General features: G+C 44.1%; 1 protein-coding gene across 1 annotated transcript in view; it reads left to right on the forward strand.

The window, feature by feature from the left end:
* Nucleotides 1-25,254, forward strand: part of LOC147665754 (T-kininogen 1-like) — a 131,237-nt gene that overhangs the window by 59,419 nt on the left and 46,564 nt on the right. Inside the window, exons 6-7 of the mRNA XM_086949544.1 lie at nt 20,979-21,071; nt 22,804-22,920. Coding sequence (XP_086805670.1) covers nt 20,979-21,071; nt 22,804-22,920 — 210 coding nt within the window. The remainder of the gene's footprint in view (nt 1-20,978; nt 21,072-22,803; nt 22,921-25,254) is intronic.

Raw genomic sequence — 25,254 nt, forward strand, 5'->3', positions numbered from 1 at the left:
TCATGGCTTGTTCATGCCAGAACAACCTGTGAATAACAGGAGTGCCTGATCGGCTCTCTGTGGTGGGCCGCGACCTGAGTCAACCAGTACAGAAAAGATGGAAGAATATGTGGAGAAGATGCTGACTATAGTATTTAGCAAAGGGAATTTGTCTCATCTCCTTGTTGTGCAGAGAGCACATCGATCACTCATGACGGGGCCTCTCCCTGGCATGCTTCCACAACCACTTGTAGCAAAACTGTTAAATTATTGGGACAGAGACACGGTATTCAAGCTGGGCTGCGAGAAGCAAGATACCAACTACTAAGGGAACCCGATTGCATTCTATCCAGATGTATTGGCCGCGGTCCAGGCGGCCCATCAAAACTTTCTACCTCTGAAAAAGCAACTGCAGACAGCTGAGATCAGATACTCCATGCTGTACCCAGTGCGTCTCCGAGTCGAGTATAAGGGGAAGCAGAGCATTTTCGCCACTCCAAAAGCTGCCCAGGAGTTACTCAAAACTCTTTCTTCATGCAGGCAGGACCGACCTATGGATGTAGCTGATGATAAAGAGGAGCTGTAGGCTGATCATGAGAAGTATGCCTCACTAACTGGACTGCTAAGACAAAATCCTAACTTCTGTGAATACCAAAAGTAGTAAGTTAGGACTTTGTCTTAAGTTAGCTCTGTGAATCAGCCCCTGTGTGCTTATCCCTGTGGTATTAGTGAGGGCATGGACCCTTGGAGGCCATTGACAGCCTTCCTCCACCATGTGACTTATTGGCAGCGATTGTATGAAATTGCTTTTCTCAGCCACCTCCAGATATCTGGATGGAATGGGAGCCTGGCAACCCCCTAAGATGGAGCACCCCAAACGGTTCTGATTAGCAGAATTGTGTTTATCATGGATGTATCATATGTAATGCTATGTCACCTGTTTAATGTTAACATTGAGAATGTCTTTAGCATAGTTGAAATACTGAAGAGAAAGGGGGCGTCTCGATTTGGATTGTTAGTACATCACCTGATTGTCACCTTCACTGCATATAATCATATACACGACATGGTACCTTGGGTAACATCCACTACACTAACTGCATGCACGTTTCCAAGATGGCAAGACCGGAGGTAAGGTAAATATCCTATCCTGGAACATTTGTGGGCTCAACAATCTCCTTACAGTCGGTTTTGGCCTTTAACGACTTAGATAGGATAACATACACATCACATTCCTTCAGGAGTCCCACTTAACACCTCAAACTGACAAAACAGTTGGCACTCGCCGGGCAGTATATCTCTTGTCGTCATCTTACACATCATATACTCATTGTGTACTGACACTGGTTGAGCGTCGGGTGCCGCACACAGACGCACAATAGTAAACAAATAGGGCCAATTGGCAATTGTACAGGACTGTCTATGTGGCACTCACTTTACATTGGTCAACACCTATGCCCCCAATATATGACCCTGAATTTTTCATATTGGTGTAGCAGCACCTTCCCACTCTGATATCGACCAACATACTCTGGGGAGGGAACTGGAACACATACATGAATCCTATGATGGATAGATATTTTCTCACTGACTCGTATGGCAAACACTCGGCAAGTGTCATTCCAGGGGACTGGAAAAAGATTACCTGGTGGATGCATAGCGCTTAAGACACATGCTCCTAAAAGAGGGCACATTTGCATCCTTGGTGCACGGGTTGTGGTCCAGATTGGACTATTGGTTGATATCCAAGGGGATATGTCTGTGGGTGGAAGAGGTTAAACATATCCCTAAAACATTACCAGATCACTCCGCTGTACTGCTGCATTTAGCATTGCCTGGTGTTGCCCCAGCTCCATTCACGTGGCAATTACATGCAACGGCACTCCTGGATGCTGCATTCAGGGTAAAAATACGGTTGGCAATTGTTGAATATTTTGCCACATATGAGGGCGTGCTAACAGGCAGGGATACCTTGTGGGAGGCCTTTAAAGCCACTGTCAGGGGGGATCTGAGTGAGCGCTCAAGCATGTGTTTTGAAAGCCATATGCACTCAACAACAAAACTCAAAACCCAAGTTGCATTCCCTAGAATGTGATTACGAACATCAGCAGAATCAGGCTACTTTAGCAGAGATCCAAGAGCGGCTAACAGAATTTCACGATCTGGTGGTGCCGAAACCACAGTTCCTCTGAAAACGGCATATGGTGCGTGCATATAGTGAGGAAGGGCAGACCTAGGCATAACCTGGATGAAAAGTTGAGAGCACCACGGGGGTAGAACATATAGCTAAAATAGTGAGTTCGGACACACATGAACATTATGATAAGGCCTCTATCCTCATGGTCCTTAAGAATTTTTATGCTAACCTGTACAGCACTTACATCACTGCCACACTTGCTGATAATGCTCGCTACCTTGCCAATGTTGCATTGCCATGGTTGTCATAGGTGCCACAAGTATATCTTATGCAGCCTATCACAGTGGAGGACATTAAGGAGGTGTGGCAAAGCCCCTGGGCTTGATGGCCTGACAGGAGACTTATTTAAGGAATTGTTCAGCTTCTTGCACCGCACCTGCACGCCATGTCTGATGAGGCATATCAAAAACAGATACTGACCCCCTCTCTTCATGAGACATTGATAGTGACACTGTTGAAACTGGATAAACCATCTGACTCTTGCAAGACCTACAGACAGCTCTAGTTAATAAACATAGATACAAAAATAGTAGCTAAAATACTGGTGATGCAGCTGCAGCCCCTGATCCCATTCATTGATTTTACCGGACCAATCAGTTTTCAACAGCCCCACACCACCACGCATAATCTACGACCCTATTACATCAGTTGGAGTCTTCCCCGAGGATGGTGGCAGTGCTGCTAGATGCCACCAAGGCCTTTGATCCTATTACATGGGAATACATATTTGCTATCCTGGCCCGTATGGGCATGCCAGAGGTGTTCCTCCACTGGATAAGCCTCCTGTATGCAGACCCAGTGGCCTGGGATCAGATAAATGGACCGGGCGTAGCTTGGTCAATATGATTGGGGGGTGTAAGCTTCAGATTTCCCAACAATCATGGTGGCATATAATGTTAAAATACATTGTATGCCAAGCAGGGTGCATGAGAGGGGTTAAGAGGCAGCGGAATGGGAGAGGAATGCTAATTAGTATAAGTACTAAGTGAAAGAAACACAACATTTTGCAAAGCAATCAAAATTTTTTAGGATTTTCAAAACAGAGATGAGATAGAGTTTGTGGGCTTTTGTCAGTGTGTGCATGCAAAACTCCCACATGAAATACGATAGACACTTCACCATACCTGACTGAAAACACCTGTACCCAAATATGCATCAGAAAATACATTTATTAGGGGGGTGTAACACCCCAAACACCCCCCCCCCTGAAACTACGCCCCTAAAATGGACAGATGTCTAAAGGATTCACCATAGACAGAGGAACGTAACAGGGATGACCCTTGTTGCTATCATTGCCTGCCATTACTCTGGAGCCATTGGCATGTGTCATCCAACAGAGACGTGTCTGCAGCCCTGTGGTTTTGTTACTTCAACCCTTAGGCAATTTCACTGTACACAGACGATATGACATTATACATCTGGGACCCCCCGGTGCACTTATACCCAGTAATCCGTGAATGCATTAAGTTTGAACACTATTCTGGGCTGTACATTAATAATTTGTCATAGTTCATCATAGTCGCACTCACACCTGACACCCAACAGAACCTACTTGTATTTCCACTAGTGTGGGACACTGGCCCAGTTAAGTTTTTAGGTATGTGGATACATAGAGAGCCCGAACTGGTACTCAGATACAATTATGGTAAGGCTATGTCGAAGTTGGAAGATCAGGTGACTCGTTGGTTCAAATTTCCACTATCTCTACAGGAAAAAATAGCAGTATAATAAATGGTGATATTGCCTAAATTTCTCTATCCATTCGTGAACAACCCAATTGTATTGCCCATGAACGTTTTTCCCAGACTTCAGTCACTACTGCTTATGTTAGTGTGGGCAGGAAAGCAATCCAGAATTAGTTGGGATATGCTTACCTTACCATATGAGAGAGGGGTTTCAATGCACCGCATTTATATCTGTATTACTTGTGCACGCAAGCACACTTTGCCTATCACTGGTACACAGCACATGAGAATATCCTATTCCACTTCCAGATATTCTGCCACCTAAATGGAAGGATAATCTACGTATGGAGACCAACACAATACAGCCCGCAACAAATGCCTGTTGAACACTGGGAGGAAGGTCAGGGAGGCTCCCCTTATATGCTGGTGGGTCTAAAGACTATGGGTGGACGTTTACCCGGCCTGCTCCATTGTGGCTTTCGGCGACCTTACCAGTACTCATGAGCATATCCCTCCTTCACGTATGTTTACTATAGGCTTTGAGCTGATATGCACCACTTATACCCTCGGTTCACTGCGGCTCGTCCCACTATTACTTCCCTGGAGGTCCTGCTTACAAGCACCACATGTAGAAATGCAATCCCTGTTATAAACTGCAACACAGGCGGATAGGTCACAAAACACCGACAGGCTACTGGAGGATCGAAGTTCTATGCTGAGGGGTCCCATCGAAGAATCAGATTGGAACTTCTGTTTTGCACAATTACACACACTTACCTTTAACTGCAAGTTGTGTGTAATACACGGTACGTTTTTGCACCAAATGTATTATTTACCCCTGTTAAGCTTCACAAATTTGGACTGTGGGCAGTTGCTAATTGTATACGATGTGGGACAGTAGACGCAGACTTCTTGCATCTGGCACTGCACAACCATAATGGACTATTGGACTCAAGTTACCAATATTCTTTCTGATAAGATATTAGAACAAATAGTTTGTGACCCTGTTATATACTTACTAGGATTGGTTAAAGGCCTACAACCCGCTAACCTGAACTTGTGTCTGTAGCCCTGCTACTGGCAAAAAGAAGGGTGTCCCTCCACTGGGGCAGCAGAGTTAAACCCACCAAGAAGAACTGGTTAACAAATATGACATACTGTAGCTCCCAGCTGGAACTGTATGCAGAAGAGCTACCTAGAGCGTCAAGACGCAAGGATATTTGGGGACTCCAAACAGCATATGTCCTGGCCCACCCAAACAAAGATTAGTGTATGACGTAGGTGGGGGGTGCCCATGGTTACGAAACCATTGAATGCAAAGTAACAAATGGATGTGCACTGATAAAATCCAATGATTTTTTCTAACATTTCTGAATATGATAAGTGAGGGGGACGAGGGTGAATGTATGTTCCTGTTGTATTCATATGTTGATATATGTTGTATTGCCTTTTCAAAAAAAGAAAGAAAGAAAAAAAATGAACTGCAGTAGAAAGAAACTTAGGTCCTGATTTACAGTTTTGGGAATGGTTTACTCTGCCAGAAACATGAGGAATATCCCTTCCGCCATATTACAAGTGCCATGGGATATAATGCACTTGTAATACAGCAGACAGAATATCCGTCACGTTCGTGTCAGAATAACCCATCAGGCGAACACTAGATCAGGCCCTTACCCCTTAAGCAGACTCCTTTTTTTCTTGATTGGTGAGAAAGAAATATTCTTCCGAAGTGTGTCCCTTTCTCTATCACTACTTGCTCCTCACAAAGCAGATGCAAAGTATAGCAGCTAAAAGCATCAAAACACCATGACCCAAAATGCATCACGCCTCACTGTTGAACTTGGCCCTTTTTGCAGGGTCATCCCTGAACTTTTTGCCTTCCTCCTCTATTTTGTCTGACCTGTTGTTGGCTGTTTTATGACGCTGAGCACTTTACCACTGCTGATCAGTGCTAAAGTGCATATGCTCTCCCTATTGTAAATTGATGTATGAATTAGTGATTCCAAGATTGGCTGATTTGGTTTACCTGTCAGACCCTAGTACAGTGAGCCAGGAATGCCCAGGGTTTGTAAACCAAATGCTGCTAGTGGGCTTGCAGCACTGGTTGTGCCACCAACAGAAGCAGCCTGTAAAAGTGTGTCTAAGGTCTGCCATTGCAGAGCCTGTGTGCAGTCTGGTACTGTAATGCTGACTGTGCAAGTGCACCCACTTGCCAGTCCCTAAACATTGCCTTTTCTTCATACCAGACACCCCTATGGTAGGCCCAATGGCAGTGTGCATTGTAGGTATAAGGTAGGACATGCCCTGGTGTGTGGCATGTCCTAATAGTGAATTACAACCATTTTCGTTTTTCACTATTGCAAGGCCACCTGTTCTCCGTAGGCCAGAATGGCCAGTTAGATTATTACATCCTATAATACTAACTGACTCAGACAACATGGTAGAAATTCGCATTTAGTATGCCTGAACACAGAATGATAAAATACATCTTTTATTGAAGTTCATTTTAACATTCTGTGTTTGAAAATACCCCTTTTAGAAAGAAGGTATTTCCTTGTCTAACTATACAAGCCTGCCTCTGCTAGGTTGTGTATTCCTTGTCTGAAGTTTGAGTGACAGGGCTGGTCGATTCCAGGAGACAGGGTGAGTCTGCCAAGTGGTGAATAGAGAGATCTGCATCTAGATGGGAGAGAGGAGTTGCACCTGGGACCTGAATAGGGCTGTTCCTTTCCTCCACAATACTGGCTCCACCTCCTGTGCTGTGTCTGATGGCTCTGCCCTACACTGTGAAAGGAAAGAATGAGTCATGTAAACAGAGTGCTCCAGGACTTACCAGAACTGGTTTGGACTAGTCAAAGACCCCTCTGCCCACAGAGGACAAAGGATATTGGGGTATACGTATTGGGACCCGGATCCCAAGAATTTAGATCACTTTTGGACAAACAAGAAGAACCCTTTGCTGAGGAAGGGAACCTGAAGAAACTGAGTAGAGACTATTCCTAAGCTGAAGTGCTGCTTGGGGGATTGGAGTGCAGTGATTGCCTGACCGCCAAAGAAAGGAGAAAAGACTTTGTGTGTACTTTATTCAACTTGTAAAGGATCTCCAAGGTCTTGAGAGAAGAGCTTGCCTCCTGCTGAAGTTTCAGGGCAACATACTTTAACCCCCAGCTCCCCAAGAGTTCTTTGGAAGTGCCTGCTGCTGTTTTGGGCCTTCTGACGCGGACTGCGTATCGCAAGGAGCTGGAAGCGTCTCGCAACAAAGAAGAAGCGTGTCGCTGCTGCTGCCGTCGCATCTTGGATGTCGCCGCTGTAGCTGTCGTATTGCACCGCATAGAGAGAAGCATCTTGCAATGAAGAGGAAGCGCATTGCCCTCGCTGCTGCTGCCGTCACATCTTGGATGTCACCCCTGTAGCTGTCGTATTGCACCGCACCGAGAGAAGCGTCTCGCAATGAAGAGGAAGCGTGTCGCGATCGCAGCTGCTGTCGTCGCATCTGGGATGTCGCCGCTGTAGCTGTCGCATTGTACCGCATCAAGAGAAGCGCTTCGCATTCACGGAGAAGCGTGCTGCCGTCGGAGCTGCTGTTGTCGCATCACTTAACAAGGGTGTCACCCCTACAGCTGTCGCATCGAGCAGAAGCGTCTCGCAACGTAGGAGAAGAGTGTCGCTGCCAAAGCCGCTGTCATCGCATCATGGAACAAGGGTGTCACTGCTGTAGCTGATGCACCGAGTCTAGACACTTCTCGAATCCTCAGAGAAGCGTACCGCAACAACAAGAAGACGATTTCTTTATTTCTTTGCACCAATATTTCAACTCATCACCATCATTGTAACACTTTCGTGTCCCTGCGTGTCGCATCTTAAGGAACATTGACTCACAGTTTTGCATTTTAAGATCTAAAGAGAACTAAGCTAATCCTACCGTTTTAAGTATAGTATTGTGGATATTTGTCATTTGTGTTTTTGTGTTAAGTCTATATATATGAATACTTATTTTTAATATACAACTGTGTCGTGTCCATATGTAGTGTTGTCACTGGATTACTGTATGTGTTCACAAATGCTTTACACACTGCCTCTGAGATAAGCCTGTCTGCTCGTGCCAAGCTCCCAAGGGGGTGAGCAGGTGTTATTTTAGGAGTGTACCCCCTTACCGTGACTAGAGGCAGAGTCCCTATTTGTCACAAGTACCTACCTGTGCCAACTAGTGACCCCAAAATCTAACATTGGTGGTCAGCGGTGAGTATTCTGGACTTGCATTTGTGACTCATGTACAGTGATTGGTGAACACTACTAGTGAGTGCAGACCAAAACGCAACCACATACTTTTTGGTAGATTTCTTTTTGGGATTTTCTATTCTTGAGAACTGCCAAGTTTGACCATGATGGAGAGAGCAGAATCCATAGCCTCTGTTGATTGTGATTGGGAAGAAGAGAAACTAGAAAGCTACAAAGTAAAACAGCTAAAGTACTTTTGCAAGAAATTCAATGTTTCCATTATTGGGTTCACCAAGAAGGAAGAGTTCTTCAAGGCGCTGTGGGCCTGGGTAGAAGCAAGGAATGCCCCCGAGAATGAGGAAGGGGTGAGGATGTAGATATTCAGCTGGGTGGAGACAGGGGAGCACCTTCCCCCACAGGTAGCAGTATTTCTGTCAAGAGTCTATCTCCAGAGGAGCTGGAGGACAGAGAGAGATGTAGAAGGCATGAAATGGAGATGACCAAGTTCAAGTTAAATGGGCAGCTGGAGTTAGAAAATTGGAAATTGGCCCTAGAGGAAAAGAGACTGCAGTTTGAGCATGACTTGATAATGAGGAAGCTTGATATGGAGATCAAGAGGCTTGAGGCCTTGAGTGTCTCAGCCTAGCAACAAGAAATGTGCATAGTCTATAGATTAACTTTGTTGAGTTGGAGGTGGAGTCCAGCTCAGATGGTGGCAGCACAATTGAATTTTCTAGTGCTGAGGGAGCAGTACATACACCCAGAGATATGGCACCTGACTTGGAGAGGGTTAATATACACCAGGAGATTCAAGGACATGAGGTAGCTCCAATAGTGCGCAGTGTCCCTGAGGAGAATAGGGTAACTGGTGCAGGGGTTCGTGGTGCTAGTTGTGGGAGGGACACTCTACTGACTCTAGATGAGAGGTGCAGGTTGAAGGGTTCTCCTACAGTTGAAGTCCTGGTATGTGAGACCCAGAAGAGTGTGGGTTGAATGACAGAGAAAGTCAGGTACTGTCTTGCCAATCTCAGGAGAGTGGTGTGGAGTATGTGTGTGAGGCACTGGATGGAGAGGTGAAGGATAGTTTGGTTAACCCCTGTGGGGGGCTGTGTGATCCAATTGTGGGAGAGCATATTGTAAGTCCCTGTTTTCCAGAGATATGCCAACACCTGTTGGAGAGTGAGTTCTCTGACACCAGGGAGCTCACATGGTAGGCAGACCTTTTGGTGGATTCCAGAGAGTCTGGAGAGGCATTGGGGAGTGACCCTGCGGGCAGTGGCTCAGTTTCTTCCAACCCAGAGTGGTCGAAGTGGTGCAGAGTAGCCCAGCTAGATCCCATTGTAGTGGGAGGGATGTAGGGGCTCACGTCCTGTCTCGGTGGAGAAGGAGTGAGTGTGGGGCTGCGTGCCCCCAGGTGCCCAACACCCAGTCTCAGAGCCTGGATGGTTCTTTAAGGGAACACCAGGTGGGGAGCCTAGGCTGTCCTGATGGGCCGCCGGTTGAGGGGGATCCTCTAGTGTCTGGTGAACTGGGAGTGTCTGTAAGCAGGCCTCCATTAGTTCTGGTGTCTGGCAGTGCCGCTCCTAAGTGGAGGGTACAGAAGTCCAGACTGAGGGGTGAGAGGGGGAAAGAGTCCCCAGTGGAAGAACCAGTGGGTCAGGGGCCAGCCAGAAGGGCTGCGTCACCAGTGAATGACCATGGTGATTGTTGTACTCAAAGAGAAGATGGATACTTCATGTAGGATTGATCAAGTTACTTTATTTAAGTTAATTAGTTAAGATAGAAAGGAAACCCCATCAGGAGCAGCTGTCCTGCTGCTCAGCCCTCACTCAACTGACATTCACAGCACAGCAACATTCCAATCATCCAACATTCCATATGACATACATACCAGCTGAGCAGCAGGGAAACACAAGTTATAACATATCTCCCTACGTTATGGGTACAATTGCAAAAAGCAATAAAATAGTTGTCAATAAAATGCACTCTAGTACACATAGTCAAAGATATTAAAACAATGCACCAAAGTACAAATTGACAACACGATAAAATAATTAACACATCCCGCACACTACAGTCCAAGAAGGATTACGCATTACTTCCTGAAATGAATACCTATCTTCATCCTACATCCTTATGCCACTAATTATGCAAGTTGGCCAGACCAGTATAACAAGGATGACACAAAGGAACAAACTTAACGCAGCAAATAACAGGAAACAACACGCACACCATAGACTAAGAACAAACGCTCGCACATCCATACCGTGGGAAAACACGCACACACATGAAGCAAACCTCAGCACCACACGTGCACACAACAAGCTGGACATATGCAGCAAACAACTTTTACACAAGCTAATAAGTGGCTCAACAACCTGACACCAACTCACACACAACACCAATTGGGAACAACAGACCCAAGGGGTGACCATATACCACATAGCCCCCACAAACATGAGCTAATGAGTCGCCTAACATCTAGACACACTCACACACAACACTAGTTATGTAACAACTCTTGTTAAATTAGCACAGCACCCAAACACAACCAAGGGGTGAAACAATCACTAACACCAAAACAAAATAACCAATGAGCGACCATATACAGCATAGCCCTCAAATAACCATCTGACCACATACCACATAGCCACTACCAACATGAGTTAATGAGTCGCCTAACATCTAAACACGACCCACACACAACACTAGTTGTGTAACAACTCTTGGTGAAACAATCACCAACACCAAAACAAGATAACCAATGAGCGACCATATACAGCATAGCCCTCTAATAACCATGTGACCACATACAACATAGCCACTACAAACCCTCAAATAATACACACACCAGTGAAACTAATGAATGGCTTAGCATCTTGACACCACCTCACGCAACAGTAATGAGAAACAAATCTTATTGCATGCACCCATCCTCATGCTCCCTTAGCATTGCACCAAATAAGTTCTCAGACAAGCATCTAAAACACTGCAAAAACTGTTGTTTGTCAAATTCAGCAACAATTGATTCATCAAGGTGTCCCCAGCGTGGATCCTCTTCATCACTAGGACATTATGGTTCTCCATCGCAGATTACTCTTAATTTTTTTTTTGTCTTCACAGGCAAAGTCTAATATTTCCTCCAAGTCACTTTTTAAGCTGAGAATTCAATGTTCTATCACACACCTCAGTCGTACACCTTTTGCAGTGAGGTACTTCCTTCCTATTAATGTAAATCAGTCTTGCACTCATCACAATGTTGTGCACACAACTTTCTCTTTTTTTTTTATAACAAACAGGTAAACGGCATTTTTTGGTTAAATATCGCGTTCCTTCGAGCAAAGGTGTTTTCTTGTTCGAAATACGATGCTTCTCAAGACGCGCTGCTCCTTCAAGGAGCGTTGCTGAATAACGCAATACTGTCCCAGAAGCGTTGCTCCTTCAAGACGCGCTGCTTAGTAACCCAATACACAAAATTGTCCTAAGATGGCCGCCACGTAGCGTGGTTACGTCACTGCCGCTTCCTGCCATGTCAATTACTTCTTCCGCAGTCAAATTCCAAGGAAGCTTTAAGCAACAAGCCTCACCAGCGTCGATTCGAAAGATGCCGTCCAGAAGATTCTAACAGTGAGTAAGGAGTTGGCTCGCGCCTCACTGCTCGAGCCAGGCTTTTCTTTTAATTTCAAAAGATGCTTAGACTCGCGTCTCACTGCTCGAGCAGGGCTCTTCTCTAACTTTTAAATAGACGCTTTAGCTGACTGCCCCCGTTACTTCTGCTCAAACAACATTTCTATTTTCTCGCTGTTCCAATCCATTTCATTCCGTTCTCTGCTTGAGGCACTGCTCGAACAACATTTTCATTTACACACCGTTTCAGTCCAATCTTTGCTTGGGGCACACTTTCCTTTTTTGTCAGTTACATCGCTAATCTCTTCTGCCTTGCCAAAGTTTCATTTTCCTTTTAACAGTCACAGCGCTAATCTGTTATGCCATGCCAAAGTTTTCTTTTCTTTTTTTTTTTTAACTGTCACAGCGCTAGTCTCTTCTGCCTTGTAAAAGTTTCATTTTTGTTTTAACAGTCACAGCGCTATTCTCTTCTGCCATGCCAAAGTTTTATTTTCCCTGTCACAGCGCTAGTCTCTTCTGCCTTGTCAAGATGCTTTAAACTGGCAATCACGCAGACCACAGTGATACTCCACACCGCTGCTGGTAAATTAAACAATTTCAATCTGGCAAACCTTGGTTTCAGGGCGACCGATGTAGGGGTCACTGATGGGGTTTGTTTGCCAGCCAACGTTACACACACACTTTACATCCAGACTTAAAGTGTTTTACCTTAGTGTTTCTTTTCTCCTCTTCAACAGTACTTGTGTGCTACCGGTTCTTTATCCTTTTCCTTCTCTCCTTGGTCACAATGAAGTTTTCATTATATAGTCTTCTTCCTTTAAGTTGCACGCGTTGATTCTTTACAGAATGGTCCCCAAATGTCACCAAAATGTTGTACTCAAAGAGAAGATGGATACTTCATGTAGGATTGATCAAGTTACTTTATTTAAGTTAATTAGTTAAGATAGAAAGGAAACCCCATCAGGAGCAGCTGTCCTGCTGCTCAGCCCTCACTCAACTGACATTCACAGCACAGCAACATTCCAATCATCCAACATTCCATCTCCGTGCACTGTCAGATGGACAGGGGTTGGGAGATCTACGCCAGGCAGACTAGCACACCAGACATGAGTTTTGTGTTACCCTCAGGGGGGACATGCGTGCTCCCAAGGAATACCTGGTGCGCCGGGCAAGTGTTCAACCGTAGGGGTTGGTCCCTGGGTTGGGAAGCCAGGTTCAGGTGTTTTCTGACCTGGACGAAGAGGTAACTGTAATCAGTGTCCTGACCAATGTAGCTTTTAGGGGTACCACTCCAGTTGGGAGGCTACAGCACTCTAGAAGGGGGTGCAGAGGGAGGGAGTCCTCACCTTTGACCCCGGTGCAGCCTGAGGGTTTAGACCCTTGGTTGGAGGGCCAGGTTCGGGGTGCCCCCCCTGACCTGGAAGCCCAGTTGCAGGATAGAACCCCTGAACTGGTGGGCGAATTGTGCAGGACACCTGCTACAGGCCCCCTGACAATTCTGGAAGGGGTTACCGCTCCAGGTGGGAGGGTACAGAGCCCCAAGGAGGAGGACCAGGTGTGGGAGAGGCCACCCCAGTCTCTGGTCCTGCCGCCGGATACAGGCCTGGGGCTGGTGGGCCAGTGTCAGGATGTCATACCTGACCTGACAGGAGGTAGAGTGGACAAAGGGTGCCAAGCACCTGGGGCTACTGCCCCAGCTCTCTGATGCCTTAGAGGTTTGAGAGCCCTGAGAGGCATAAAGCCTGGGTGTCATCCCTGACTACTGTCAGTGGCCACTGTAGCTTGCTGTCTGTTTGTTGGGACACACCTGTGAGCAAGTTAAGGTTAGATGCTGCACAGGTGGTGTCCACAGGTGGGGATAAGGGTTCCCCATGGATTAGCTTGGTGGACCCTGAGAGTATAGACAGAGGGATTGAAATGGGTTCAGATTGGCGTAGAACTGGAAAATGCCCCTTCAGTTTCGGGCCAGGTCCAGGTTTAATCGCTCAAAGCAGGGAAGCCCATCAAGGTAGTGATTGGTCTCCCCTGTGTTTTGGCTGGAAGAGGGTTGTGTTGGGCTTGGAGGGTCACCCCTGAACTTTTTGCCTTCCTCCTCTATTTTTCTGACCTGTTGTTGGCAGGGCACTTTGCCACTGCTGATCAGTGCTAAAGTGCATATGCTCTCCCTATTGTAAATTGATGTATGAATTAGTGATTCCATGATTGGCTGATTTGGTTTACCTGTCAGACCCTAGTTCAGTGCACCAGGAGTCCCTAGGGTTTGTAAACCAAATGCTGCTAGTGGGCTTGCAGCACTGGTTGTGCCACCAACAGAAGCAGCCTGTAAAAAAGTATCTAAGGTCTGCCATTGCAGAGCCTGTGTGCAGTCTGGTACTGTCATGCTGACTGGGCAAGTGCACCCACTTGCCAGTCCCTATACATTCCCTTTTCTTCATATCAGACACCCCTATGGTAGGCCCAAGGACAGGGTGCATTGTAAGTATAAGGTACGACATGCCCTGGTGTGTGTGTGGCATGTCCTAATAGTGAATTACAGCCATTTTCGTTTTTCACTATTGCAAGGCTACCTGTTCTCCATATGCCAGAATGGGCAGTTAGATTATTACATCCTATAATCCTAACTGACTCAGAGAACATGGTAGAAATTCGAGTTTAGTATGCCTGAACTCAGAATGATAAAATACATCTTTTAGTGAAGTTGATTTTAACATTTTGTGTTTGAAAACACCACTTTCATAAAGTAGGTATTTTCTTGTCTAACTATCCAAGCCTGCCTCTGCTAGGTTGTGTATTCCTTGTCTGGAGTTTGAGTGACAGGGCTGGGGGATTCCAGGAGACAGGGTGAGTCTGGCCAGTGCTGAATAGAGAGATATGCATCTAAATGGGAGGGAGGAGTTGCACCTGGGATCTGAATAGGGCTGTGCCTTCCCTCCACAATGCTGGCTCCACCTCCTGTGGTGCGTCTGATGTCTCTGCCCTACACTGTGAAAGGAAAGGAGTCATGTAAACAAAGTGCTCCAGGACAGAGCATAACTGATTTGGACAGGCAAAGGCTCCTCTGACCACAGAGGACAAAGGATTTTGGGGTATAAGTATGGGGACCCTGATCCCAAGAATTTAGATCACTTGTGGACAAACAAGAAGAAACCTTCGCTGAGGACAGGAACCTTAAGAAACTGAGGAGAGACTATCCCTAAGCTGAAGTGCTGCTTGGGGGATTGGCCTGCAGTGGTTGCCTGACTGCCATAGAAAGGACTTTGTGTGCACGTTATTCGACCTGTAAGGGATCTTCAAGGGCTTGAGAGAAGAGCTTGCCTCTTGCTGAAGTCTCAGGGACAACAGACTTCAACCCCCAGCTACCCAAGAGTTCTTTGGAAGTGCCTGCTGCTGTTTCGAGCCTTCTGAGGGACTGCGTATTGCAAGGAGCTGGAAGCGTCTCGCAACGAAGAAGAAGTGTGTCGCCGTCGCTGCTGCTGCCGTCGCATCTTGGATGTCGCCGCTGTAGCTATCGTATTGCACCGCATCGAGAGAAGCGTCTTGCAACAAAAAGGAAGGGTGTCGCCATCGCTGCTGCTACCATTGCATCTTGGAGGTTGCCGCTGGAGCTGTCGTATTGCACCGCACTGAGAGAAGCGTCTCGCAATGAAGAGGAAGTGTGTCGCCGTCGCTGCTGCTGCCGTCGCATCTGGGATGTCGCCGCTGTGGCTGTCGCATTGCACCGTATCAAGAGAAGCGCCTCGCATCCACGGAGAAGCGTGCCGTCGTCGGAGCTGCTGTTGTCGCATCACAGAACAAGGGTGTCGCGACTGCAGCTGTCGCATCGCATCAAGCGGAAGCGTCTCGCAACGTAGGAGAAGAGTGCCGCTGCCAAAGCCGCAGTCGTCGCATCACGGAACAAGGGTGTCACCTCTGTAGCTGATGCATCGAGTCGAGACTTCTCGCATCCTCGGAGAAGCGTGCCGCAACAACAAGAAGACAAGGTCTTTATTTCTTTGCACCAATATTTCAACACCATCTTTGCAACACTTTTGTTGCCCTGCGTGTGGCATCTTAAGGTACATTGACTCAAAGTGTTGCATTTTAACCCCTTCGATGCCCATGACAAGCTCAGCTCGTCATGACGTACAGTGGAGCTGTGCTCATGACGAGCTGAGCTCGTCATGACCACACCCGTTTCCATTGACCTTCAGCACAGGAGATGAAGATGTGCAGCATCCATGTGGTTAAGATCTAAAGAGAATTAAGCGAATCCTACCATTTTAGATATAGTATTGTGGATTTTTGTGGTTTGTGGCCCTATTTGTCACAAGTACCTACCTGTGCCAAATAGAGACCACCAAATCCAACACTCACACATCAAATAGTTGTCCGGCGGGCTGATCCAAAATATGAGAGTGGAACAAAGCCAGTGATCTTATCTAAAAAGTCTAACCTGTGCCCGTTTTGTTAATATTTTCTTGTGGAATTATCCAAAATGTGAATGACACTGTAACAAAGCACTGTCTTCAGGGGGTGGCCCTAAGCCTCTTTATGATTATGTTATTTTTTGTATGCATAGAAAACAATATGTTTGACATGAATGGCTCAAGCAACATTCCAAACAAACCTAATAAGGCCTTTCAGGCACAGACTGAATGATTGCCTTGTGCAGCTTAAAAGATAGATAGATTTTGTACCTGAAATATATGCCCTACAGTTTCCGCCAGTCAGACAACTTTGCTTTTGATTAGATGTTAAAATGTGTTATGATGCATTGCTAGTTTGGTGCGTTCTGTGTTACAGTTTGAGGTATCAGTACAAGACAGGGGATTGCTGGCTGAATGCCCCCTGGCACTGATAGGGCAGAGTTCCTTCCTACAAATTTACTTTGGAACTCCGAGTCAATGTAACCTTTTATTACCTGCTGAGAAGTGTGGAGGGGAGAAATAACTCATTAAATCAAACCACAACATTTAATATCCGAATATTTGACGTTTTTCCGCATACAAATACCCCGCATACCATCACTCTGCAAAAATGATTCCGCAAATACTATCACTCCGCAAATTAACACAACGCAAACCTTTACAACAAATATTTACCACTCATGACTTTACAACACAAAGGCAGGCATGTTAAAGGTATACTCATTGTAAAAGTTTTAAAGGTAAGTGAGTACCCTGCAAAAAACACTAACCTACACTACACAAACACTACCCTACACTACACCAACACCAAAACATTACCCACTACCCTACACTACCTTACACTACACTAACACTACCCTAAACCCTAAAACACTACCTACACTACACAAACACTACCCTACACTACACCAACACTACCCTAAATCCTAAAACACTACCCTACATTACATATACACTACACAAACACTACCATAAATCCTAAAACACTACCCTATAGTACAAAAAGACTACCCTACACTACACCCACACCACAACACTACCCTAACCCCTAAAACACTACCCTATACTACACATACACTACACTAACACGACCCTAAAGCCTAAAACACTACCCTACACTACACATACACTACTCTACACAAACACAACCCTAAACCCTAAAACACTACCCTACACTACACATACACTACACATACACTACCCTACACTACACAAACACAACCCTAAAACTTAAAACACTACCCCCTACATGACCCTACACTACACAAACGCTACAACACTACCCTAAAACACTACCCCCTGCATGACCCTACACTACACAAACACTGCAACACTACCCTAAACCCAAAAACACTACCCCCAGCATGACCCTACACTACACAAACACTACACCACAACCCTAAACCCTAAAACACTACCCTCGCATGACCCTACACTACAAAAACACTACAACACTACCCTAAACCCTAAAACACTACCTCAGCATGACACTACACTACACAAACACTACAACATTACCCTAAACCCTAAAACACTACCCCCAGCATTACCCTACACTACACAATTACTACAACACTTCCCTAAACCCTAAAACACTACTCCTGCATGACCCTACACTACACAAACACTACAACACTACCCTAAACCCTATAACACTACCCCCAGCATGACCCTACACTACACAAACACTACAACACTACCCTAAACCCTAAAACACTAACCCCAGCATGACTCTACATTACACAAACACTACAACACTACCCTAAACCATAAAACACTACTCTCAGCATGACCCTACACTACACAAACACTACAACACTACCCTAAACCCTAAAACACTACCCCTGCATGACCCTACACTACACAAACACTACAACACTACCCTAAACCCTATAACACTACCCCCAGCACGACCCTACACAACCACCACAACTCTACACTACACTAACATTACACTACACTACATTACACAATCACTACCTCAGCACGACCTCCCACCCCTAAAAAATTACCCCCAAACCCCCTTACCTCTCTCGTCGTCGTGGTTCCACACTCCTCCTGGTTCCATCTTCTTGAAGTCTATATTTTTTCACAACGCAAGTGCATTTACCATACATGCCTTTACAACGTAATTCGTTGTAAAGGCATGCGTGGTGAATGCACATGCGTTGTGAAATAATCGGAGTGATGGTATGCGAGGTCAAAGACCTCACGGAGTAATGGTTTGCGGACTGAAAGTCCGCGGAAAAAAAGATTCGGAGTAACCGTGCCGTACCTTAATATCCATGACTCCAAAGAATCACAGACTCCGGATTTCAAGTTAGTGGGTTTATTACAAAGCCAAAAACAACTGGATATACAAGTACCTCATTACGAGGTTGCAGAAATACATGAGAACTAATACAAGTCCTAACCTACAGGCTAGCCTTATGCAATGAATCATAAAAAGAATGACAATCTCCAGAAGCAGAACACAGGCATTGATTGTCCCCACGTCAAGTTTGGTTTTCATCCGTGGCGAATGAATAAAAAGCATTAGTCTGTCCCTACACTACCACTTCTGTGACATCCCTACTTAGCATTTCCCAGGCAAGAGCAGAAAAAGGTGTCAGCACGTGAAGACTTCCTAAGAAGTGCACTCACATTGTATGGGTCAAGAAGCCAAAGCTACAGAGCTCGTTTCAGATGCTCCTTCGCTCTCTTCGATCTCCTCAAACCCTTTTCCTGTCTCCACCCCAGAACACTATCCCTAATACAAAACACAAAAATGTAAAACACGCCCACAGATCACCTCATCTCACTGGACACTTCTCATAGGTAAATTTCTACTTGGTGTTAGAATTCAGCTCCTGGGTCGATGACCTTGATTCCTAAGCCTCCCTCAGTGAGAAAGAACACCGTCTCCCGATTATCAGCACTCCTTGCACATTTGTATAGCATCCTTCCGAGTCTAACTCTCCTAAAATAAAACACGTTATTCTAACTAACAAAGACGATTTTCTCCACCTGCAACAGAAATGTGAGAACAAAACAAATTCAACATGTACATGAAATTCACCAACTGCACCGCGAGCCTCCAGGGAAAATATGTTTCAGGCCTACAGAAATCGGATAGCATGAGAGTGATACACATAGGCCCTTCGAATACACGCATAAGTGAACATCTCATTTAGGCCTTTCATTTTACATAGATTCGATAAATGTAATTATCATTGTTAACGACTTAAGATATCCTACATATTAGGACAATTAGTCACATCTACGTGCAACTTTAATATGGGGCACGTTTAAATCAACTGCACTACTACGAATAAACAGCTTTTGCAAGAAAATTTAAGCAACTAATAATGATTACATTATTCAAAACACAAATGCCATGTTAATTCTTTGCATGGCACGAACATTTCTATCATTACATGATCACATCTTATTACTGAACATAACCAAATGTTATCACGACAAAGGTATATGTATGTGTGGATGCGGACTATCCGAGGTTATGATGCACCCCTACAAATGGAAGAGCACCACCGAGCTCTATCAGTTCTGCGACAGTTTTATGAAATGTAACAATGAGAGGTAGGAGAGCTATTCCAGTGAGTTACTACTCACTACTGGAGAAGTGTGGCTCAGGGGTTAGAGGCGGCAGACCCGGAAGCTGAGATCGGTCCTGGACCAGGGTTCAATTCCCCGCCTCGGCGGGTCTTGGGCTAATAATTCCACGGACTTGATAATTCTCGATCCGGTGCCTCCTCGACTCACGGGTTCACACTCTGCGACTCTGGGCAATAGCTTGCTTAATCTCCACAACGGCCCCTCGCGGCGGGATGCCTGACTTTCACCCTGTGGACACCCTGCCGGGGCTTCTCACAGGGGAATACTAGGACGGGTTCCCTAAGCAAGCGCCAGGATGCCCTTTGGGTGACAGGTTGCGCTATATAAGTACACCTACATTTACATTTACATTTACTCAGCTCATTCCAATATTAAATGCTCTTCTGTTTGAGTTGGAGGTGTCTGGATCCATTATTTGAGGTCTGGGGACTATTTTCACATTCTGTTAGTGGTTGAGACGTGAAATTTTACAGGCGGCGTGAAACTTTACAGGCGGTAAACTTTATAGATAGCGGGAAACTTTACAGTGAAACTTTACATGCGGCGTGAAGTTTTACAGCAAAACTTTACAGGCGTGAAACTCTAAAGACGTGACAGCTAATTCTTGGATGAGATTAGGTAAGCTATAGAGCAGGGGTCTCCAAACCGGTCCTGGAGGGCCGGATCAATGCCAGATTTTTTGGATACCCCCATTGAGATACATGTAGTAATTTTAAAAATCTAGCATGGATCCGGCCCTCCAGGACCGGTTTGGGGACCCCTGCTATAGAGGCTTTGTATGCTGATGAAGTAGGAAACTTGACTTGTGAGAGAGTGCCTGTATATTTGGAGAGCTGCAGCCACTCCGCTTTGAAATTCGATTTCACCAATAGCTGAACTCAAACTTTGTTATATTGCTTTTCCTTCTCCGTCTCCTTCGGTTGCTATTCTCTGTTCCTAATGCTTTATTCTTTTAAATGATTTGTTTGCATTTGAGTATTGTATTTCTGACCATAGTTGTCTATAACTCTTCTAACTCTTTTGAGGTGTTCTCAAAGACATGTTCCCTTATGTGTTTATTGAAATGACTTGTATTTCCGAATTAAATGCGTTTTTCATTGTTTGCATTAGGCAGAGGCATGTCTCTTTAAGGTTAGATTGTGCACCCTAATTGAATTGATAAACAACTCTGAATGCTACTTTAATTGAAATAGCAAGGTCAATAAATTGTAAAGGCATCCAAGTCTAATAATGTGCTTTTCTCTTGAACAGACTGTTGGATATTGCAAAGGCTATTTTTTAGACCTTGTTTCTCAACGTGAGAATGAACCCAAATCTCTTTCCTGTGAACTCTACTATCCAACGGTATGTAATTTTCTATGTTTAGAGTTTTCAAATAGAGATCTCATGTCAAGGAATAATTGTACTCATCGTAAAATGAGTTTATAATGCCCAGCAAACAACCACAGACCCGTGTTACCTGATAAAGAAAGGCTAGACAAAGACACTAACAAAATCCCTAATCTAAAAAAAAAAAATATTACTTAGTATTTATTTAATAAATCAGAAGCCAGTGTATGTTACTCAAAACTGGGGGAATGAGGTCACTCTTGGCAGAAATGAGTCAAGCCATGGAGTTGAGAACATTACGGAAGAGGTCATGTGAATAACAAACAAACCTCTATCCTCACTTGCACAGCAGGGACCTTATTTGAAAAGGTGGCCACTGGTAGGTACACCTCCAATCCATTTTAATATAAGTTTCAGGTGAGTTAGACCCCACAAGGAAACTTTCTCACAAGACTATCTACTTCCTAGTTAGGTGGTCTTGAGGCACCATAATCAAAATAGTCCGGTTGTTACAGCTGGGTCTCAGAAATGACTAGTTCTGCTTAAGCTAAAAAACATCTACCAGCATTTCTCACATTATCAGTCTGTCAGGACCGGATGCCCCTTAAGGCTCTGGTTTCTATTTCAGTGGGCTTGAAAATTAAACTCATACCTGGTGTTGGGAATGCTTCCATAGTGCAGCGACAGATCCTAGCTAACTTTCTTACTAGTGACAATACTTTACCATACAGGTATCTCTGCCCTCACTGCAGAGTCTCCTCATGGTAAAGTATAAGGAACATTTTAAAAGATTATTTAATTTGAATAAAAGCTGTAAAACTATTTTACTTCTAAATAATAATGGAAATTAATTATATATATATATATATATATATATATATATATATATATATATATATATATACACACATACATATATATGCTATTTTCAAATATAGTACAAAACAATACAATTCCTACAGCACCAGTAACTTAACATCATATTACTTCTTGTTAATGTAAATATACTACATTTAATTAAATTGAATGTATTTTTCTGACATCTAAATGGAAAAATAAATTCACTTCGTACTATTTTAATATTAATTAATAATTATTAAAAGTGAGGTATTGAATTATTTTAAAGTAATTTAATAACATTTTAATAAAATATTGCTGTTATAATTTTTTATTAAATTCATAGGTTAATACATTATTTTATAATTATATAATATCTATATACTATTTTTTAATTATATTTTGAACTATTTTAAATACATGAATTTAATGTTATTTCCTATGCTCTTTTATTTTAAGTCCCTATCGTCATTATGCAGGTGCAGGGTGGGGGGTAGTAAACTCTGGATTAAGGCCAAACGGAGTTCAGTAACTAAATAAATAAATAAAACGAATTACATTGCGCACCCTACAACGCCAAACCGGCGATGCAGCGCACAATGTAATTCATATTATTTATTTATTTGGATACTGAACTCCGTTCGGCCTCAATCCAGAGTTTACTACCCCCCCCCACCCTGCCCCTCCCCCGCCCCGCCCTACCACCCCACAGCACTCCCTCCAGGAGCCGCTACTGTGTCGTTGTTCATTTAAGAAATATTTGAGAAGTGAAGACATGATCATTCGATGTTGCCTACCAGTCAGAAAGATACTCCAGCAGCAACAAAAGCTAAATTCACAGATTGTAAAAAAGTCATGTCATGGTTCTTTGCATAAGATGCATAAGACTGTTTCCTGATATTCTCCTTAGGCTTCACTCGTCATTGATCAAGAGGACCATGTGAAAAGTGAATCCAGCCCAAGTGCTTGTGCAGATCAGGAAATAAATGTTGAAGAAGACTGTCATATCAGACCTGATACAGAAGGGGTATGCTACATTTCAGACATGGTGGACATGTCACAAATACATTTATACTAAGTGCCTTAAACACACCATTGGTTTCAATCTGTGATAATGACTACTTTTATACCCAATAACTAAAATTCCCCACTAGATCCAACTATGTCATCTGGTCAAAATCAATGTATCTCCCTTGGGCTCACTTCCCTTATTTGTCAGCAATTGGGAAGAATTGGGAGAATTGACAAACACCCTTTAATAATGGTTTCTTCAACTATGGGTATGTTCTGGAGTAGAAGAACCTTGTTTCTCCTTCACCCAAGGATGTGGCCAATATATCAGTGATTGTATACTTGGTGGAAAAAAAACACAGAGCCAAAGTGCCTTTTTTGCCACAGGAATCTAGGACTGGGTACACGTTAGTGTGTGTAGATCATCCATTTTCCTTTTTTTGGACCTGACGAAAACCTGGGAATTACCTTTTTACAGGTTGAAACATGTAGACCTTTCACATAGATACTCACAGTCATTTTCACCCATCAGTATCTCCTCACTATTTTTAACATTGTCCAGTAGCTTATGAATAAAGTTTTTTCAGAAGAAGTCATACCAGGACAATTTTTAACACCACTTTCTGCACTATTCACTCAAAAAACCAGCTCCACTGTAGTTCAGGTGTCGCAGCACACCCTGATGGCATTCGGCCGTCAGGGTGGAACCACGATGATGAAGCATGTCGCCAACCAGGTTGGTGAGTGAGGGTTTTTTTAACAAAAGGACACTATCCCTTTTGTTCTTTGACATTCCATTCAGAACCTTTTTTAAGGTCCTTGCGGCGATACTCCTTTTTTGGTATTTCTATACTTAAGTCCTGGGGACTGGGAGTACCTTCCATTCACATATTTGAAAAATCCCTTACTCTCTCCTTTTGTTTATACGTAGCAGAGAGATCACCTCAATCATAACTGTCATACTTTGAGTTTTCTGTCTGTTCAGTGGATACTTTCCCTAAAGGATTGTCCAAGGTGAAAGTTCCACTATTTCAAAGGTTCAGGTTGTGAATGTGTGTGCTGGAAAAAGAAATTGGGAGTTCATTTTCAAGTCTGACATACAAAATGTCTCTGATGCACTCTTAGCTTTCAACATTGCATCACGGGTATTTCCACCGATTTATACAGTAGACATCCATGGCTTTAAAGGTGGACCTGCAGAAAGGAAGCCGGTGGCAATACCTTCCAACTAGCTGTCTGCCTTTCCAAGGCCATTTCAGCTAATGCCACACCTGAACTAAAGATGTTAACATTGGCAGAGTTGACAGGGAATGTTACCCTTATAATAAGGTGACAGAAGACAGAGAGTCATGGTTAGGACATCAATACTCATTTGGCCTAGATCCCACTACCGGCCTCCTCTACATCAGATCAATAGTCTGTTGTCACGCTGTTGTCATTCATCACCCTGTGCTTGTATGTTACTCTATTGGAACATCTGATGATAGTTTGCATGATGCACAATGACTGGGTAGGCGTGGGTACCGCAGCTATTTCATATTGGCCAGCGTAAGCTCCACATAAGTGTGAGTGTAGATCAGTGTTTTCTCTTTGAAGCTCACAGCCACAAACCTCAGAGCTCCCATGAGCCTGCAGGTTGCTTAGGGTTATGCCCCCTGCAAAGGCTTGAAGAGGTGAGGCACTCACAAAAATTGCAATGTTCAAGTACACTTTTTAGAATCCTTGCTTCTTCAATGATTATCTATTTGTCTCATATGTATGAAAATCATTTGAATGATTGGAAGATTTGAAGGTCTTAGATCGTGATTGGTTGTTGTCAGCTAACCAGTTAGCGCATCATTCAGTGCAAAATTGCACTGGTTCAATTGCAATCAATGTGATCTGAAAATCTTGGCACCGGCGAAGGAAGTGTAATCTAGTCCTAAATGGGCAAAATCTCATTAAAAGCAGCAATGCTAGGCAATTTTACAGACACTACCAATTTTGAAATCCAATAAAAACGGATGACGAAAGGACATTTACACTCACTACAATGTGCATAATCACTACTTTGTATCAGTTGATGGGTGCAAATATTAGTTCATGACACCATTGCATATTTGTCTGGCACCTTGTGTAATTGCCTACCAGTGGAACATTTTACATGATCTTGTTGTACCATTTCTAGCACACCATAGGCCTGGTATAGCCAGCAATATTTGGTATATAAAATGTTGAAAAGTTTTTAAAACATTTATTTTTAATGAAGTGCAAAACTAGTGAAGTGTTAACTAAAAAAGAGTGAAAGAGGGGTCATGAACTACAGTGGAAAAACACCCCTGCTGCCGTTCTGGGACACAGGGAAGTGACA

Source organism: Lissotriton vulgaris, unplaced genomic scaffold (genome assembly GCF_964263255.1).
Source record: "Lissotriton vulgaris unplaced genomic scaffold, aLisVul1.2 SCAFFOLD_1182, whole genome shotgun sequence".
Taxonomy (NCBI): domain Eukaryota; kingdom Metazoa; phylum Chordata; class Amphibia; order Caudata; family Salamandridae; genus Lissotriton; species Lissotriton vulgaris.